This window comes from Chaetodon auriga, chromosome 20, assembly GCF_051107435.1.
Source record: "Chaetodon auriga isolate fChaAug3 chromosome 20, fChaAug3.hap1, whole genome shotgun sequence".
NCBI lineage: Eukaryota > Metazoa > Chordata > Actinopteri > Chaetodontiformes > Chaetodontidae > Chaetodon > Chaetodon auriga.
The window spans coordinates 13,095,446-13,115,243 of NC_135093.1; the positions used below are offsets into that span (position 1 = coordinate 13,095,446).

Sequence of the window (19,798 nt, forward strand, 5' to 3'; positions counted from 1 at the left end):
AGATACAATGTCCATAAATCTGACAGTGATTTATGATTTGTGATTCATGGAATATGCTTTTGCAGTTTTATGTTCTTATTGCACAGCAGAATGAGAAATTATTCATCTATGGCATTTGACAAAAGAGTCAAAGACGAAGGTGATTGTTTACTTGTGTTGCTAATTATTTTATTGACTGCAATCAAATCCAAGCATCAAATGGATATTTTCTGATTACGGAATATAATGGTTCCTAATAAAGCATTAAAATACATGCATTTGTATGCCAGGACACATCACACATGCCTGCAGACATGAATATAAAGCCTGCATTTCCTCATAAAAGCACTTGCATTCACATACACACGCACACTTACCCCTCCACCCCCCCTCAACCCCCAACACTCACACACACTACACCACAAGCACCACACACACACTGGTTCTCATATGGAATATCGTGGGTGGCGCTGGACCGGTAGAGGGCTCTGTAAATAGCTCGGGAGCAACCCCTCCATTTGAGCGACCCAAATTTCCTTTTCTGAGGTCGACTGCCTGGGCTGGAAGTGCTGTGCAGCAAGCCTTCAGTCGCCACGGGAGACCACAACGGCCACGCTGACAGCACTTCACAGGGACCACGGCATGGCACGGGTGACCAGATGGCCCTCCGCACACATCACGTTGGCACACCGAGCCCTCGCACGCACACCTTGAGCGTGCATACACCGCATGCACCAGTGCATTTTGCCCTGCATTCATGCTGCACCTCCTCATCTACATGTGCACCTATGAGTGTGTTCGTATGTGCACAATCACTGAAACACACTCCCAATGTGTTTTTTAGGCTTGCAAGGGGATGAAAGCAGATCCCACTACACACATCCATGCACACAAACTGTGCATCTATATTCTGTCACAGACACTGTCAAGAAGAGAGACAGTGGGTGGGAGGATGGGAGGATGTGTGTGGTGCATGTTTGTGTCTTTGGTTTGTATCTGTGTGTGTAGGAGGCGATTAGTTTGCTTTACTGTTTGACTTTAAGTATTTGTGACATTGGTTTGTATTATGTACAGTATGTGTTTGCTGGGAGGGTAAAACTGCATGAACCAGAGACGGAAAAACATTGAAATGGAAGAGCTCTTTACCACCACCACCACCACATATCAGTTCAATTTCACAGCTAGCCGTTTGCACTGCAGGTATACAGTACATTGGTTAAGTTGTTAATCAGCCATTTACAGTTCTTGTGGAACCGATTTCAGGGTCTGGATTGCTGACACTTAAAATGTGAAGTGGCTTCCAGCAGCTTCAAAATACTGATTTTATTCAGGAGATTCTGGCTGTGCTGATGGTTTGCATTGCTACTTAATGTGGTGCTAAAAGCTGGAAGTGTAACACATTAGATCACAACCGTTGCAGAAATGTTAAAGTAATAGAGAGAAAAGATGGATACCACTCTCCCATGTGCACGGTAAATACAAAGCTACAGCCAGCAGCCGGTTAGCTTAGCTTAGCGCAAAGACTAGAAACAGGGGGAAACAGCTAGTCTGGCTATGCCCAAAGGAAAGAAAATCAACCTATCAGCACCGATAAAGTTTACTAATGAATATGTTCTATCTGGTTTGTTTAATGCACACAAAACACAAATAAGTGTAGCTGGAGGAAGTTACTACGAGTTGCAAGAAGCAGTCTGGCACATAACACACCTTAACCCAATGTATTGTTTTATACTTTGAACACATCAAATTAAGAAGATAAAATGTGTTAGTGAGTTTTCAAGGTGTCTGTAGGTGGATTTTGTGACCTCTGGACTGACCCAGGGTAGTTCCTTCCCCCCTGCTTCTTAATTAAATTATAGCAGTTAAAAGAGTCGGGAACCAGAGTCTTTGGTTGATTAAATTATCCAAATATATTTCCAGACTTAGCAGTCTATCATGTACATTTCCAAGGCATTAAACCTTGATCTGAATGTGCAGAATTTTACAAATATGCTCTCCATGCAGTGATACCACTGGCAACATTTATATTAGATGGTGTTTCCAGGTAATTTGAAGCCATAACTATGCCTTGGTAGTGCCAATAAACAGTTAAAGGGCTGTTCTCAGAGGTTATTACACCATATCATGCACAACATCTCTGCCAGAAAACACAAAGCGCTTACTAGAAACTCAAATGAACTATGAAAACAGTAAAACACAAGGGTTTGGGCAGCAAAGGTAGTAAAAACAACAGTGACTACCCCATGTTTCTCCTTCAAAGGCCTTTTGTTTGTAGTGGAGGGACTGAATGTTGCCATTCACGTCGGCCATTTTTACCCGGGACAATATTTTATAAGCCCTTCAGAGAGGACCTTTCGCTTCCTTTTCCTGTGGTTTGGCCCAGGATGAGCTGTCGGGAGAGGGGAACAGCCAAACCCAAATGTAGATGCTCAACTTGGCAGGCTCTCCATGGAGTGTCCTGACCAGACAAAAGCAGGGAGAGAAATACAGCCATTTATTTATATTCGCTGTGGTTTTGCGTGTTGCGTCCTAGACTTCCAGACCCCGGGTGGATATTCTGTCTGAGGACGAAGACAGACGGATGGCTTTCCATTGACATACTTAAAGGAACCTTCAGGATTAATGTCAGATCCATATGTGTTAATCGAGTGTGAGGTTTTGATGTGTGGTCCACTCCCCCCCCCCCCCCCCCCCCCAACACACACACAGACACACGCAAACTTTTTTTTTTTTTTTTTACTTTTTAAACAAAATGCTGTAGGTCTATCTTCCAGAACAGGTTACAGTTGAAGACATTCTATCCCCCTGTAAATACCTGACATTTTGTATGATGGTCTGTAATGACAGCAGCAGGCAAAGTATGAAATCTGAGCATTGTCAGAATCAGCAGCTTAGACTCTTTTTCGATGGGGGATGACCTCACCACTGTCAGCCAAGGTATGGAACCAATTTAGAGGAGCTCCCCTGAATTGCTTGTGTGTTCAGATTTGTCAAACTCCACTACATCTGGGCCCTCCTCCGCTTTACTATTGGGGAGACTGTGTGTGTATATGAGAGGGGTAAAGGTTGGGGGTTATAACAAAAACTGAAAATAACTCCAGAAGAAACTGTGCTCAAGCGTCTCTGACTCACACCTAGGTACTGTTTCTATGTGGGAGAGCCCATAAATGAGTCAACCAAAGCTATTTCTATATAGGCTTAGAAGTTGGGAGGGGGGTGAGGGGGCTATATATGTTCACACACACACACACACATACACACACACAGTGGCTGTGGCTAGCTAGACCTCTCTGGTCAGGAGCTGGTGCCAAGAGCAAGCCGAACAGTGGAACACTGGGAGTCTTGTGCCTGATTTTGGAGCCACTGGCTCTCTCCCGACCTTGCTTCAAAATACACTGCGGCTTCGAGGAACAGCACTCTCAGCAGTGGGGAGGCCAGGCATGGAAAATTTAGACGCAACAAGAAAGACGGAGGGGGGAAAAAAAAAAAGAGGCAGGCGAAATTTATGTGCTCATTCACATTTGCGGCCACGAGCATTTTCTTAATGCTTTTAACACACTTACTGTAAAGGGAAGAGTTCTCAGAGAAAAAGTCAAATCTGAAAGTGAAAGAAAAAAGTGCAGTGTAACAGCAGTTTGTGACTCCATCCAAACAATGGCAGGATTGCATGTTGCAATGCGATGACAAGTTACACAACCAGATGTTTGAAAATGTCATGTTTTATCATGGTGTACTTTTCTACACAATATTTTACTTCAAAATCAAGAGCTTGCTCAGTAAAGTCTTGGATTATCAAAATACAAAAGGGAGAATCACATGACTTTCCATTCAGAAAAGATTTATATAGTTGCCTCTTGTTTGTATTACTCACGTGTTACCGTGTAAGCCTGCTGATCCAGCAATTGTAAGCATGACACAGACTAGTTGCTCTGACATCTCACCTGACACCAGAGGCATAATAACACCTTGTCTTGCTAATAGTGCGTGTTATTGCTGCTGTACCCTGTAATCTCTTCCCTTTCTGACGCTGGTAATGACTTGAAATATCAAACTGGCCTGCAGTGATACAATCCATACAAACACATGCAGACACAAATAGTATGTCATACAGTGACACAAACACACACAGACACAGCTTCTTCCAGTGAGCTCACTTGAGCTAGAAAAGGCAACTTACCCTTTTGTTTTTATCTTCAGGTTATTTGCCAGCGACTGATCCTGTGTTGTCTTTGTTGATCTGAATGTAGAAGAACAAGACTCAGCCGACCCACGCACTACTGTCAGATGACATAAAAAGTGGCCTCTCTTTGGGGACTGAATGCTGTCTCTTATGTCTCTACTTTGAAAAAAAAAAAAAATACCCACCTAGAAAAGTCCCTGTCTTTCCTTTAGAGCTTTACAATGTGTAACTGATTGCTTTGAAAGCACACAGGTGAGAGAAGGCGGCCACATAAGAACAAGCAGGTATGGTTGAAGTGCCATCAGAGGCCTATATCAAAGTAGGTGGAAATTTTTTTTATACCCTACTGGAGGCTTCTAATTTCCTTTCATCATTTTATTTGCTTGACTGGGAGAAATCACTGTGAGCGTCTTGTGTTTTCTCTGTGAGCCAAACAAAGCCAAGACTATACCCCATACATTCAACAGAGCAGGAGAGGACGTTTGATCGTCTCTGTGTGGCCCCATCCTGTCTGTCTCAGTGCTAATCCCACTGCTCTGATACACAAATTAGTACACAAACCCAGCATTCCTCCAGAGGAAATATAAACAGTTTAATACCTGCCAGACCAGCCCACACTTCCAGGTATTTTATTAATGCGCATGTCTATTTCTGGGTCTTTGTTGAGTGTTTGTAAGAGACAGTTACTCGTTATTGTTGTGTCATTGGCCTGCATAGATAAGTATTAGCGTATATATGCGACTGGTATTTTTGGAAAAGTACTGCTGCTTTCCTTTCTCAGGTGAGAGGGTGAGTTATGCCTGAGGATCTGATCTCAAACATGTTTTGTCTGCTACTCACTCACAGTTTACACCTCAACACACCTCAACACACCTCAGCACACTTCAACACCGAGTGAGTTATGATGCACAGGCACGCCTGTGGGTGAGAGAGACAGACAAACCGGGAGAGGAGGGGGGAGAAAAACGCAGTTAGGAAATTCACACAGCAGAAACTGGGCCCGGAGAGGAGAGAGAGGGAGCATGAACGGAGGGGTGGAAGGTGGGATGGGGAAGAGGAAAAGGGGGGTGTATGGAGCGGGGGAGGCATGAGGAGTGACTGAGTGAGTGAAGAGCTGAAGGAGAGGATGAAGGGAGGAAGGGAGGAAGGGAGGGGGGGGTTGCTTCCTGTCGCCATTCCTGCCTGCCCACATAGACAGCCCGAGAAAGAAAGAGAGAAAGAGAATATCTGGGCGGACTGCAGGCCACATGACATTCTCTCTGGGTCCCTTGCTTTTCCTCCACGCCGAGTGATGTGCTCCCTCCCTCCCTTCCCGTTCCCTCCCCCTCTCCCTCCCTTCCCCTGCCCTTCAAAGCTTCGACATGTCATCTCCCACCACAAAAACAGAGGTGGGAAGACTCGCTGGCGCTACCGCTGCCTCAGGGTGTCTGGCACTAAAGCTGCCTGCAAATACAGCAGGGAGAGGAGGAGGAGGAGGAGGAGGAGGAGGAGGAGGAGGAGGAGGAGGAGGGAAGAGACAGAGAGAGAAAGACAGAAGGAGGGAGGGAAGGAGGAAGAAGGAGATAGAGACAGAAAACTCAAAAGAGTGAGACAGAGAGGAGCATGAGCAGGACGGTGCGTATTAAACAGGACTCGTAAAGCCCTGGGCATCAAAGTGTGTGTGGAGAGGAGCTGTTATTAAGGTGGAGATGAGGCCTGGCGATTTTTTTAAAGTGACACTGCTGTAACCGCACTGTCTGCCTAGCATGTCTCTCTGTCTCGCACACAGCAGCAGCTGACTGGAGTTTATGAAGAGGGATTGAGGGAAAAATGCTCAAACTACGGAGGGGGAAGCTCTCGGATGCAGAGCCGGGGCACAGTTCTAGCTGTGTGGCCCGTCCCACCATCAGAACCACAAAAACACAATGACACCCATAAAGGCTGAACAAATGGGATGAATTGCACCAGGCTTAATGCAAAATGTATGTAAACCACAGGCCCATAATTGAACGTATCTTCTCTGATTCGAATGTAATCTTCCCCAGGACACCGTAGTATTTTCTGTGACTCTAAATACACGCCACGGACAGCCGTTCCTCATGAATAAACGATTCCAGGCCAACTGTTTGCAGCACGGATACCACCAAATTTGCAGATTGATTTAAGGAGCAATTATGCACTTGGCTTTTGAACCTCTGAGGCTTTGGGAATGAATTGGTGATTGGCTCCTCGACAAAGTAAGCACATCTCACCGAACCGAGGCCTCGCCATAGGCTGAGAGTGTCGAGGAAGCCACAAGAGCCCAGCAAACATGAACGTCAATAACAGGGGCCAGCTGTGGGCCTCTGGGGACCGGTGGGTTCTGACCTAAGAACCAACAGATGAGCACTGTAGTAAGGGTGGGAAATGACAACAAACAGTCATACTCAGACAGAGGGATCCAACTTATTGACGAACCATGGCAGGTATGGGCAAAAACCTAAAGGTTTGACACTTGGGAAATACTTTATTCACTTTGTTGCTGAGATTTAGATGAGAAGTTTCGCGAAAACTCACAGTAAATGTGAAACTGCAGCCTGCAGGCAACTAAGTTAGCTTAGCATTAAGACAGACGGGGGAAACAGTGAGCCTGGTTCTATGTAACTCCCCGCCAAATAAGCCTATTTCCCACAATGACAAACTATTCCTTTAAACCAAAGGATGTTTAGTCACTTACAGGAAACAGGGTAAAACCAAGTACAAGTTAAATGTTCCACATGGTCTAAATATCTCAAGGTCAGCTAATGCAGAACTTCGATGTTTGTATGTTTCTTGTGAGCAAAAGAATACCACGAGAAATTACATCACCATCCAGCGCTGACAAAATAATAATAGCGCAAGCAGCTAACATAACCTGTAATGTAACTTTGTGATGATATTATTATCCAAGTATGAAACAGCAAAGGTCATGACACGGTTTCAAGCAATTCACCAATGAAAGAATCCTTAATGAGAATGATGCCAGAACAGTAGCTGAGGAAATGATGGTATTTAACCAGACGTCTCCTCACAGTCATGAGGTAACACTGAAACACAAACCCCTCACAGGGATTTTCATGAACTTCAAAGCCAGAAATCAGCTGCTCCTAACACAGGCCTCTCAAGTCTGCCTGCCGCCTGCCCTTTATGTTTGAGGAAGCTCCAGTGCAGTTCCGCCACCTGACATCACCTCCAAAAAAGCGTGACCACTGCGATAAGACTTCCACACAACCTGCCAACGTCTGAGCGAGCAGGTGGGGGGGGGGGACAGGGGGACAGGGGTGCCTTTATTATCTGACAGTGATGACATCCACTCTTTGCAGAGCGCTCACACTGGAGACGATATGGTCTTGCTGTGGCTTTTGGTGTTAAGATATAAACACACAAAAACACACATCCCATGCTCCGCTTGGTCCAGGGCTGTTGCAGCCAATCTCATGACCCCAGCCTGTCTCACCCTGTTAGAGACATAAAGACTGAACCGCCACAGTACCAGCCTGAAGCCCCCAGTCTGAGCATGCAAAGACAGACAGTGGTATTTCTTTCTCAGAGAGCCTTGAAGAGCCAAATGTACGCCTCTCTAGAGAAACCACACTAAAGCGCCACAGGGCACCAAACGGGAAAAACAACTCAGAGAACAAGAGAGTTAGGAGGCATCCAGGCTAACTGCAACAGTGAAAACTCCTAGGATAATTTATAGTTACATGTACTCTAGGTTGTACCGCCTACCATTGTATCAATGGAGACTTTATCATACAATGTCTGATCTATTGTGATTCTTTGACATGAAAACGACTTGAGTCATCTTACTGAATGCGACATGGGAATAAATACTTTTATGTTTTAAGGCAGTGCAGTATCTCATAAAGAAATTTATATTTATCATTTTTACTTACAGATGTACCTTCCTTTCCATGCCTGTCTGTTCAGACATTGGGCTTCAAATATAAAACAATTAGCAGAGTGGCTTCATTTCCCAGTGAAGTTATAAGCTTTTTTTTTTTCCAAAAGTGTTGTTATGATTAGGTTCAATGTGGTCTGAGCAGATGTCATGACACAAAGTACCAAGTTTTTCTTGATTTATGCAAAAATAGCCTTTTGCAGCAATATGGTTTTGATCTTTTAATAATTTAACACAGTGAGAACCTCACCGCAGTTTAAAACAACAAATATCCAAATTTCTTTGTGGTGGTAAAAACATTGCCTGCTGGCACTTTTGAAATGATTTTAAAACTCCCAAACAGAACACAAATGAACCATAAAAATCAAACAACAAATCATACTATGTGTCACATTCCCCAGGCAATACTTGCACGTTCTTTCGTTTTGGCATTTGTCAGCCAAACATACAGACAATAAATTCACTATGAGAACTTCATAGTCTTCTGAAAATATCTGCAGTGACATGGAGGCAACATTTTGGCTTTTGAAGCAGCTGCACTGCAGGTTTGGCTACTGGGAGTTCACCTCTTTGACAACACTGCCACCTGCTGGATGAGATGTATGCTGTCACAAACGTTTAACAAGGCCACAGCAGACATAATCCAGTAATCCTCACTGGGGAAAGAATAAATGTGCTGGTGAAAATATGTTAACGGAGAACATTTGCTGATTGAATTTAGCGATCTGTTCAGTCCCAGTAAGGCCGTTTTCACTGGGAAGCTGCTTGTTAGCTACAGTTAGCAATTACTTGAGCAACAAGCTAGTTGAGACAGAGCAGCTGAAGGACATCACAAGTAAAACCGGACAGTATTTTCTCCATAAAATATGATCCAGTATCACTCATATAGCACTCATATAGTGACATATAGCACAAGACACATGTGATTATAACACACAATTTTCACTTCCTGGCAACTTTAAGGTCGTTTACAGTCTCAGCAAATGCTGAACTAAATCTCAATCCTTAATGTTTTAGTCAACTTGAAGGTAGCAAGGAAGCTAAAACTTAAGGGCCCCCTCCACTTAAAAACGCATTTTGCTTATTGTTTGACCTCCGCTGTGCAGAATCATGTATTTGCATTAGTGGACTGTTTTCACATTCATCTGCTGCATCAGACAGAAAATATTATTCAAATACAGTCAAAGCATTTTTTATGTGTCTTCAAACATGTCTGCACGAGACCTTCCAGTTAAACACTTCCATGACAACATATTTACAAAGGCTTTGTCTCTTTTCTTTACTTGACTGACCAGCTCCAGTGGAGCCCACTTAGTCCCATGAATGCACTCATTTGTCAGTGTTAAGATGTTGAGATTGTATGGAGATAGCAGGTCTAACAGTTGGCCTTAAAGCTGCTCAGTCAGGCTAAGAGGTGATGATATCAGGCCTCTCGTCTGAAGTCACCACAGTGCAGCATCTGTGGGGCTCGACTCATCTGATAACACGGTGCCTGTCAACAGGAGATTATGGCCCTCAGCCCTTAACAATGAGCTGTCCTTCACCGGTTTTGTCAAGTAGCGCCACCTTGCGTCATTTATCTGTATGCACCTGCAGCTTTTCTTAGGTGAGGAGGAATAAAATAAATCCATCCATCTGCAAGACAAGCAGTGAGACTAGCAAACTGACAATTTACTATAAGCCATATGAAATCAGTTACTCACATGAAGAGACAATATGGTGGATTTTATTACTTCAGACCACAAACAAATCATGCACAGATACTGTAGACTGCATCTGCCATGTACAATTTCCCTGCCTGATGATGATCAGCGCAATACAGCAGGCTGCATTCAGTAACAAAGGCAACAGTGTACCAAGTGTACAAAGTAAAGCCAATCAGTGTCAGCAAATGAGTAAGTGATGTACCTCTAAGATGAAGCAGGCAAGGGGGATTCCCTCAGTAACACTAAGCTCACCACAGCAATCAAGTTATCATATTTCTTGTCTTATCAGAATCAAAGAGGGCACAGTGACTGCACACCTGTGATTACATTTGCAATGCATCACTTGAAACACCATGTCAAAACACTGGCACAGTCACACATGGGAAGGTGAAAAGGGTCAGAGGTTAACATCAGACTCACACCAGCAGCAGCGTACATCCTGAAATGGCCTTTTCCAAACCGCTAAACCCTGCGTCACACGGAGCTGCAGCGTTCTGTCATTACGGCGAGCTCTTTGTGACTGAACCATTTCATATGCAGATGCTGTGCCTCTGATTTCTTTTGATTCAGCACTCCACGTTAGCTGTGGGTTAGACTATGTGCACACGAGGGCTGTTCAGGTGTAATTGCCTTTCAGGCCTAATTGTCTCGGGCCTTTTCTTGCTTTGAGAAGCACCTGTGCGCGAAACAAAGCGTTTGATGTGTGTGTGTCAGCTTTGTTTCAAGTGGGTGTCCTCACAGCGCACAGATTGTCAAGTAATTGCCTCTCCAGAAATTTCTATGGCCAGAGTGTTGGAAAAAGAGCTCACCTTTCATTTAAACAGAGCATTTAAATGGCTAAGTATGTAAAGATCATGAAAAGGTTTAATAACAGTGTTATTATCTCCGGAGATGGAAAATGAATGACCCTACTGACATATCGAGGAACCGAAAAATTATAAATATTAACATTTATAACTATTTCAGTACATTTCAGGTTAGGGTGTGTAATATAGTTCATGCATATTCCACTGCACTTGAAGTGTCAACTGTCTACTCGCAGCCTTGTATAAATAAGCTCTTTTCTCATCTCATCATCTGCTTGACTTCTGACCATCAGTGTTACATGGACACACATCTAAGCCAGTTCATTTGACTTTACAGGTCACACCTGAGTTGCCCTGCATAATAAATCCTGAGCTAGCAGTCATTCACCAAGTCAACTAACTACCTGCTGAAGCGCTACGTTCAAAGCACAGGTCTATATTTGCAGAGCATCGCTGTCACACGCCTGCACGTCTTGCCCTCTTCCCCAGTGATATCAAAGACGCATGTGCACATCAGAGAATATTTTTAGACCAATCGCTGCCCAGACGCCTGATAAAACTGGAGATCAAAGGTGACCGTCTCAAAAGCAAATATTTAAGCTTGAATATTACTGAAGACGCACGGTTTTCCTTAGAATTTAACACTGCTCGTAAATCTCTGGGTGACTTACTAGTTCCAGCTATATGATAAAATACAGAAATACCGAATCCTCAACTGGAAACAATGTGATCTTTGATTCATCAGATGTTTAATGTGCACTGGCTGCAAAATACTGAATAGTTGAGGTGAAAAGAGACCTCCTATTGTAATATAGCAAATTAGCTTTGAAATGCATTGGAGGCAAATGCATAATGATGTTTGAAGGGGAGGGGTCTAGCACCATGGGGTATAGAGGTATAAATGCACCCTGGATACAGCTGGGGCAGACAGAATAACTCTGAATCACATCTGGCCAACATCGTTTTTAGATGCAGTTTTAGCTTGTTTTCAGCCAGGAACATACGACTGATTGAAGAGAGAAGCAGCAGAAGCAGAGCATTTCCTGTTGACTGAGAGATGGATAACTGGAAGGTCCAGCTTGTTTTTGTGGCTTTATGTGCTCTGCTGCAAACTTACCAGGCACTGTCTTCTACTGTGGGCGAGGAGGGAGGGTTACCTCAAGACTGGCAGGTGAGCATCGGCCATTTAACGTTCTGATCAGAGAGAATATGGATAAATGTGACTTGTTTTTATTGCAGAAATGCTCTCAAATTTCTACACAACTGTGATTTTAATGCAATAGATGAAATCAAATGTGTTGTGGGTTTATCCCGTCAGGATGAGTCACTGGAGGCAGGTCTGACCCACCCGATGCTTAGTCTGATGAAACGATCTAAAGCCCTGCGCTTCTATGGACTCATGGGGAAACGCTCAGGTGACCTCTAACCTCCTGTCTGCATTGAAAAACATAATGTAACATGCAACAAGGGTTGTTTTTTTCCTTTTGGCTTTTAAATGTGTTTCTCAGGCTAATTATACAAGTAAGCAGTAGTGAATAAAAACAATGGTAATTTCTTTTCCCCCTCACAGGTACAAAGAAACCTTTCCGAGTAAACAGACGTAAGTAGCTTGATGCTGGTTGAGAAGTGTGGTAATGATAAAATTAATGTAATGCTGTTTAAAAACTGTCAATCCTCTCTAAACTGCACTCTTTGAGAGCAGGATTTCAGTGTTGATGCGTAAACTGTTTCAGTGTCCTTTATGGCAGCAGCATCATTACACTGCAACCATGAAACAGCCCCTTTTTTCAGTGTGAGCATCTTTGTCGCACTTTGCAGGAAATAAAGGAGAGACGTTTGTGGGCCCGATGGGAAGAAGCATCTCCAGTGGCGGTGAGCACAAAGCCCAAGGAACGAAATCTTTACTCATTTTAAAATATCAAGGCAGCTTTATTGATATTAAAAATATCAAATTGCTAATACACATTTAACAGCTATGATTAAAAAGTACAAAGCAAAGACAGTCCCATTAAAATGTGGTGTTAAAATGCTTTTTGTGCCTCGCAGAATCTCTAACCAGAATAGTTCCCTCTGCGACGAGCACTGCGGTCGATGTCCTGGAGAAACCACACAAGCAAGGTATGATTGTATCAGTATAAAAACCTGAGGTTGTTTTATTTCTATGTGCATTCTTACAGTGGTATTGTCGTCATTTTTTATGCACTGAGCAAATTAAAAATATCTGAATATTTTGTCCCATTATTTGGCAGGTTTATCAAAGGAATGGGTCCGAATCCTGTACTGATGGAGCAAGAGAAAACAAGGACATATTGTTATGATCTATACAATTTTACACCAACCAAAGAAGACACTACCGTACATCATACTCCTCAAAATACACTCTGCTTACTGTTTCAATTCATGCTAACAATTATTGTATTAATCCCAAACAAAAAACAGCTACCATCTTCAAAATGCACATTTCTTGAATTAAATAAAAATGACTGCCTGTAAATGCTGCCAAATGTAGGTATGTTTTTTTTTTTTTCTCCTTTTTTTTTTTTGCCTGAGCAAAGCAAAAACATTCATGTTATCCACCACACTGGACCATTTATCATTTAACATTCAAAGCTTAGTAGATGTAGGTGGTTTTTAACACAAATGGGACAAACAGATTCTCCGCTGTTAATTGGTTGACGTTCAAGAATCACTGGACTTGGTACGTATGGCGTTTAAAATATAAATGAAAGTAAAATATAAAAGTTAAAAAAAGGGGGGGAGGGGGCAGAAATAAGCTGGGTAAAAACATGAAAGAAAGAAAGAGCACTGGTCTTCATTGACAGTTCGCTGGTCTAGGCTACTTGTGGCTGGTGAGGCTGGAGGTGAGTTCATTGAGTAGCCTGAGGATCTTGGTGCTTATGTCCCTTTGGGAGGGGTCCATTTTAGTGAGCTCGGGTCGATGGTTTTGTTGCTGTTGCCTCGCTTGATCTCCTTTGCTTTCCATTCATCAATCAGGTCCTGGGAGAGAGAAAGACATAACAAACCAGGCTGTCAAGTAAGTGACGAAGCTTGACTGCTGTCAACAGTCAACAGGGACAAACACGCCAGGACTGTGGTCTATGAAAATAATGTCATCTTGAAATGTACTCATGCCCATCCTTAAATGATTTGTTTACCTGTAAAGAGAGAGAGATGATAAACAATGATAGAAAACAGAAACTACGCAGACCAACAGGGCGGCATCTTACCTGTCGCTTCAACACTAAGTGCTTTCCCTTCCAATACTTCAGCATCTGCAGAGACTGCAGGGTGCTCACAATGTCCACCGGATTGACAGCAGTTTCCTGACTGATCTCTGTGCATCACAGACATGAAGACAGTCAGTATTTTTTGTGCACTACTTTAGTTGAAGAATATGTTTTCAGGTGTTTAGAAATCTTTCCCATCAGCAAGTGGGCAGCCAGCTTCTCACTCACCTTTGATCGAGATCTCCTTGCCTTGGAAATTGTACATGTATCGGAGTAACACCTCCTTCCAGTAGCTACGGTAACTGATGAGGCCCAGGTCAGACAGAGGCCTCTCTGGTGAGCCCACCTTCTCTTCCACTTTGGACAGCAGGTAGCCTAAACCAAGCACAGAGGCCAGTCAGCGAGAGAGGCTGCGAAGAACACTCTTTACTGTGCAAACATATGATAATGATAGTCAAATCATGTTGATTTCATTCCTAAAATTCAACTACCATTTAATCAAGAATAAATCTGAGATAACCGTGTCATTTCAATCACTTTGGCTCAATAAACATTGAGAAAATAAGAGACAAATAAGCAAACATATACATACTGAAGTCAATGAGCATCTTGCCAAAGCCCTGCCTCATGTACTGTGGCATCGTCAGGATACAGGATACATTGTAGTTCAGGAAGGAATTCTTCTCCTTGAAGTGATAAAAAAAAAGAAAAACAATGCAGTTGCTTCTGTGTTCAAAAATACTATTTAATTATTATATGATTCTTATGTGCACTAGGGCTGTCAATGAATATTAATTCATATATGAATTGTAAAAATCATGAATTAAGAGTTGTTTTCAGTGAAACCAGGGTTAGTGATGATTGCTGGAACAGTGAAAAGATGAACCGAGAAGGTTTTGGCAAGTTTTATTTTGTTTTAGTCATGTTTGAATGGAGCGTATTTTACCATAATTAAATAACTGGTTTTGTGAATGGAGTCTGGTGGCTTTGGCGAGAGCACGATAACAGCTGTTTCTGGTTAAACAAAACGGATCATATTCTTGAACAAGAAGTTATCTTTGAAGGGATCTTTTCCATAATGCCATCAAAGACTTACTATGACAACCTGAGCTGTCAGTGGCAATAACAAACACTTTTTTTGGACGTACATAGACGGTGCACAAACACCTGGAGAGACTAAATTATAGCGTGTTTCGTGGCTGCTGCGCTCTCATTCAATACTGGAATAACTTCAACAAATGTCATCTCCATTAGTCACTTGGACAGAAAAAAAACATGGGAAAATAGGGTCCATAAACACATGTGACCAGAATTCATCCCACTTATCCAGGACATTGATGTCTTCCAGGACATGTGAACGTGTTCAACCGCACACACGTCACATTCGCTGATTGAAAATGAAATGTAGGTCAAGCTGAAACAAGCGCATAATTCAACACAGTAGAGTCCATTATTTATTTACTTTGTAATTTGTAGGTCTGTAGATCTTTTAAAAAATGTTTATGTTGAAATAATATACAAGCAGCATGTCTCTCGTACTGGTTTCCTCCTTATGGGCGTAAGGCGTAAAAATACATCTTCGAAAGCTTTGAACCACTGTGGTTTTCATTTCATTTTTGGCCAATTTTGACAGCCCTAATGTACACACACCATAAATCTAAACTTGTTTTCCCATTTACCTTGGAAAAATATCCTACTAAATGGCAGCCGGTGTTGTCGGCCTCAGTCATGACGTAGAAGAGGAAAGGCTCCACATCGTAATACAGGGTTTTGTGATCCAAGAAGAGCTTGGCGAGTAAACACAGGTTCTGGCAGTAGATCTGGGGATAAAAACGGCACTTACTCCATGTATTGCAGTTGCTTATTTGATTGTCTAAAAAGGTTAGTGGCCACTGTCTGTGACGCTTGCTTTGCAGATGTAACCATCTCCCCATTTGGATAAAACCAGGAGGAATAAAGAAAGCAGACATGTTTAAGTCCGGCCTCCCTACCTTATTCTTTTTGCCGTCAACTTCAAACACAGATATAGCCCCCTTTCTGTACACCTCATCTCCTGGAGGATGCTTCCATACACACTTGGCCTGGAAAGACACATAATTAAACACACATCAGAACTCAGTGACCATGAACACATAACGTAGGTCAAATACTTGTATTTGAGGGTCATCATGCAGTGTTGATAGGCATATGAAGCATCAATACCAAACAGGATTAGTATTTGACATGAATGGCGAATCATGGACTTTGAGCTTTCGGTCTCTGACTCTCACCATGTGTCGCCTTAGAATGGTCTGGCTCTTCATGTACTTGAGGCAGAATTCACAGACGTAGAGGCGACCCAGACGTGCATACTCCTCGGGATAGGGTGAGTGGTACCAGGTGTCCAGCTCGTAGCGGCCAAACAGGATGGTCTTGATCATGTTGCTGCCCTCCGTGATCTGACCCTGGATACGCAGCTTCTCCTGCAGGAGGGGAGACAGGAGGGAACACATGGTGTGACCACAACAAAACCTGTTGTGCTAAGATACTGAAAACTGGGTCTTAATTGGCTATTCAAATAAGCAAATACTGAAGAATACAGAAATAGGAATAATTTTACTATATTCAGTCTTAATGCAACAGTGGCGGTGATGGAGGTATTAAACAGCACTTTACCAGATCTTCAGATGCACGGGCCTGGGCTTTCCTGAAGAGCTCCAGGTCATAATCACTGGTGATGTTTTCCAGCAGAGGCTCTCTGGTGTTGCCGTGTGTCTGCCGATGCTCCTGGGGACCAGACAGAAAGAGACAATATTGAATTCAACAAACAAACACAACAATGTCGTGCCAGTTGTAATAGTGACACATGGAGTGCCAGTGACCTACCATGTGCTTTTCTTTCTGCTCCTTCTGAAGGCCAGAGTTTCGCCCCTTCCTCATCTCAGCCACCTGCTCTTTGTATCTGCTCTGTTTCGATGTTGGTGTCTGAAAATCAAGACAACAATACATTGGCTTTCACGGTGATATCGGATCTGCACGATAACACCTTCACTTGCACAACATGACAGATATTTTATGGACGTTAGACAAAACAGTGAGAAATTCTGTGGAGGACCACCTGCATACCATCAATTGTGCAGTCCAACATAACATTCACATGAATCCTGTTAGAAATGTCACCTAATTAATATGATGCTAGTCACTGCAAAAAAGTGGCTACCTGGTGGCGAGTTGCATGGCGTGAGTTGCTTTCTTCCTGCCCCTTCACCTCCTCCTCTTGTTTCTCACGGCTGATGGCTTTCACCTAAAATCAAAGAGCAATCAAAGGATTATAGACTATGTTTCAAAAAAATATCAATTTGTCATCTGTTGCTTGGCTTTATTAACTTATTGTTTAAAACTGTTATAGCCAGGACAATCTAATTGAGCTTCCCCTTGTTGACATAAAGGCTAAATTAAAAAATACACTTCTACACTGCTGAGTCTGACCATCATATTAAACACCCATCATTTCAACAGACTGATGTAACTCAGTGTACACAACCAAAGGCATTGTAAAATATATATGAACTAATATAAATATTAGAGGGATTACAGGAAGGGAGATAGATCACGGAAGATGAAGGAGGACAAACAAAGCAAACGAAAATACAACTAGGGCCATCATATTTCAAGACAGTGAGTTAAACAATGCTGGCTATCCTCATCACAGCTAATGACACTAGACGACTGACATCATCAGAAGATCAGCAAAAAGACAATAAGATGTGCATTGTTTTTGAGATACTCACCTTGCATTCATCGGCAGAAAGATTGTGGTAAAGAGGGCAACCTGATACAGCAAAATGACGTTCATGTTTTCCTGTGAGGTGACCTGGGCAAAGTGAGAAAAATAAGTAATTTATTTTAATACAAGGACATTACGAGAGTACAAAATGTGACTGGATACAAATCAAATTCAGTGTGTTGAGATAAATAATCAGGGATGGTCTTTATTGAAATTGAAATGAAAACTTTCAAAGGGTCAGGGATTACCAAGTGAATTGCATCCCGGTGTTGGGCATTTCATGTTGAAGTTGTATGTCTCATGACAGCGCCGGCGCTTGGGTCGATGGGACAGGTCCTTATCTGAATCTCTGCTGGCTTGATCTTTGGCCTGGCTCTCATCATGGGAGGCGTTGGGGCTTGAGATGTCCAGTTCAGATTCAGAGGAGGGGGCATTCCCAGTGGGCGTCAATGGTGGAGACTCATCATGGTCCGCTGCTCGCTTCAAGTCTGGAGTATCTAAAGCAACAGGAGTCAAACCATCACACTGATTAAACAGCTGAGATAAAGAACACTGTATAAGCTTTATACTTCATTTACAGGATATGTTGGCGAACCCTGAGAGCTTTGGCTTAGGCGAGTCGAGGCTCTGGTGAGACGCTGTCTCTTGGGCATGTTCCCATCACTTTCTGAACTATTGGTTTGTTCTCTCTCAGCAGAGGAGTCGGAGTCTTCAGTTCCATCTGAACCACTGCCAGCCATATGTCTCTGTCAGGGGCAGAAAACTTATATTAGAGGAATCCTACACGAATTTAATAATCATGGTTCAAACATTTAGACAATGATGTGTCATGACAAGTGTCAGAGATGTAAATTAAACATGACAGCAATAGGGCTCTGTCTTACAAAGCACAATCAATGAGGCTAGTTCGCTAATAATTAAGTATGGAATCAGACAACCATGGTGACAAAATCTCTGAAAACGGGATGCTTGGATAGTAAGAGTTGTTAACTGGCTTGTCTGGCCACTGTTTTTTTAATCCAGCTAACTCTGTAATCATGCGAGAAAGGCCGCAGACAGCTGATGGCTCGCTGTAGCCGGGTTCGTAGTTCGTTGAAGAGCAGACACTAACCTTTGTGGCTAACTATTAAAACTTTAACGTTATTTGTCCGCAGTTAGCATTGAGTTTGAGGGGTTTTTTGTCAGATAAAAACTAGCTTTAATCAAACACTGTGACAGTTGATAGCCATAACACTAGCTACAAAGCGAAGTAGCTAACCGGGCTAGCACTTCAGCAACCTATTATTATTGTTAGCTTAGCGAGTCACGTTAGCTAAGCGGTCCCCGTTCTCTCATACGGCTAACACAGTGCCAACAAATTGCATTAACAAATCACGCCGTTTAAGGTGACACGTTAGTGCTTACTGCTGAGCTTCCCTACTTGGACTTATTGACGTATTATTAATATAATGCCATTTATTGTGGTCTTATGACAAATTCGGCTTACATGTGGACCACAATGCAACGTTTTATTTCAATAACACCCATGATTAACATTTAGATTTGGTGTAGGTGCTCGTTGCCGCCCACTAAGATTTCGTTAACGTTAACTTACTTTTTAACGTAAAATGTTGACAAAAGGTAAATATGACAATTAATAAAATTGAAGTTCAATGAAACACATTTGGTGAACTGAACGTATGCACAAACAGAGCAATGTTTTGGCATGCTTAACTGTCGGATTATTGACTGGAATATGGTGGAGCGTTCCCCCCATTCGGAGAGGGGAACACATCGGTGCTAAGTTAGCTAACGTTACCCTCTTGTGCGACCTACATTTGTTCTTACCTGTCGTCTGCGAGGCATTTTCACCTTGATGAGCGGCGCTTCCTGTGGGTTTGTAGTCACAAAATGCAAAATTCCACAAAATTTGGTCAAAAAGACGAAAGAAAACTATTTATTGATTATTTTTCAGGCAGAAGTTTATATGTACACAGCGTTGCCTGGGTCTCTCGCGCCACATTCCCCGCACAGACAGAGCAGAGAATTGCATTTCCGGTGAGAAATCTACGGAGAGTAAGCCGCCAGACCTGCAGGGGGCGACTCCGTGCGGCACTCCAAAACCCTGTTGGTATGGTAGATTCACTGCACCACACCACTAACAATCTGGTAAACAATTTTGCAGCACCTTTACAAGATTAAGTATATTGAGCCATCATGCTCTTCGAGTTAATACAGTTTAACCACGAAATCTGAC

At 42.8% G+C, this 19,798-nt stretch overlaps 2 protein-coding genes across 2 annotated transcripts; one reads left to right on the forward strand and one right to left on the reverse strand.

Annotated features, from left to right (window-relative positions):
- The first annotated feature begins 11,539 nt into the window (after positions 1-11,539).
- LOC143339470 (uncharacterized) lies at positions 11,540-12,948 on the forward strand. Its single transcript, XM_076760714.1, has 6 exons — positions 11,540-11,740; positions 11,888-11,984; positions 12,140-12,169; positions 12,388-12,441; positions 12,616-12,687; positions 12,819-12,948. Exons 1-6 carry the CDS (start codon positions 11,627-11,629, stop codon positions 12,851-12,853), a joined length of 402 nt encoding a protein of 133 aa, XP_076616829.1. The 5' UTR covers positions 11,540-11,626; the 3' UTR covers positions 12,854-12,948.
- kat7b (K(lysine) acetyltransferase 7b) lies at positions 12,484-19,577 on the reverse strand. The gene is made up of 14 exons (XM_076760713.1): positions 19,390-19,577; positions 18,158-18,308; positions 17,811-18,059; positions 17,567-17,649; positions 16,996-17,079; positions 16,662-16,760; positions 16,452-16,562; positions 16,067-16,258; positions 15,788-15,877; positions 15,476-15,616; positions 14,389-14,482; positions 14,025-14,171; positions 13,797-13,903; positions 12,484-13,566 (listed from the first exon to the last, which is right to left on the reverse strand). Exons 1-14 carry the CDS (start codon positions 19,405-19,407, stop codon positions 13,465-13,467), a joined length of 1,668 nt encoding a protein of 555 aa, XP_076616828.1. The 5' UTR covers positions 19,408-19,577; the 3' UTR covers positions 12,484-13,464.
- Positions 19,578-19,798: the final 221 nt, after the last annotated feature.

Coding starts and splice junctions, on each gene's coding strand:
- LOC143339470 (XM_076760714.1), top strand. CDS start 11,627: ATGGATAACTGGAAGGTCCAGCTTGTTTTTGTGGCTTTATGTGCTCTG. Junction 11,741..11,887: donor GGTTACCTCAAGACTGGCAG/GTGAGCATCGGC, acceptor TTATCCCGTCAG/GATGAGTCACTGGAGGCAGG. Junction 12,688..12,818: donor GGAGAAACCACACAAGCAAG/GTATGATTGTAT, acceptor ATTATTTGGCAG/GTTTATCAAAGGAATGGGTC.
- kat7b (XM_076760713.1), bottom strand. Junction 16,761..16,995: donor GCCATGCAACTCGCCACCAG/GTAGCCACTTTT, acceptor CTTGATTTTCAG/ACACCAACATCGAAACAGAG. Junction 16,259..16,451: donor CCCGTGCATCTGAAGATCTG/GTAAAGTGCTGT, acceptor CCCCTCCTGCAG/GAGAAGCTGCGTATCCAGGG.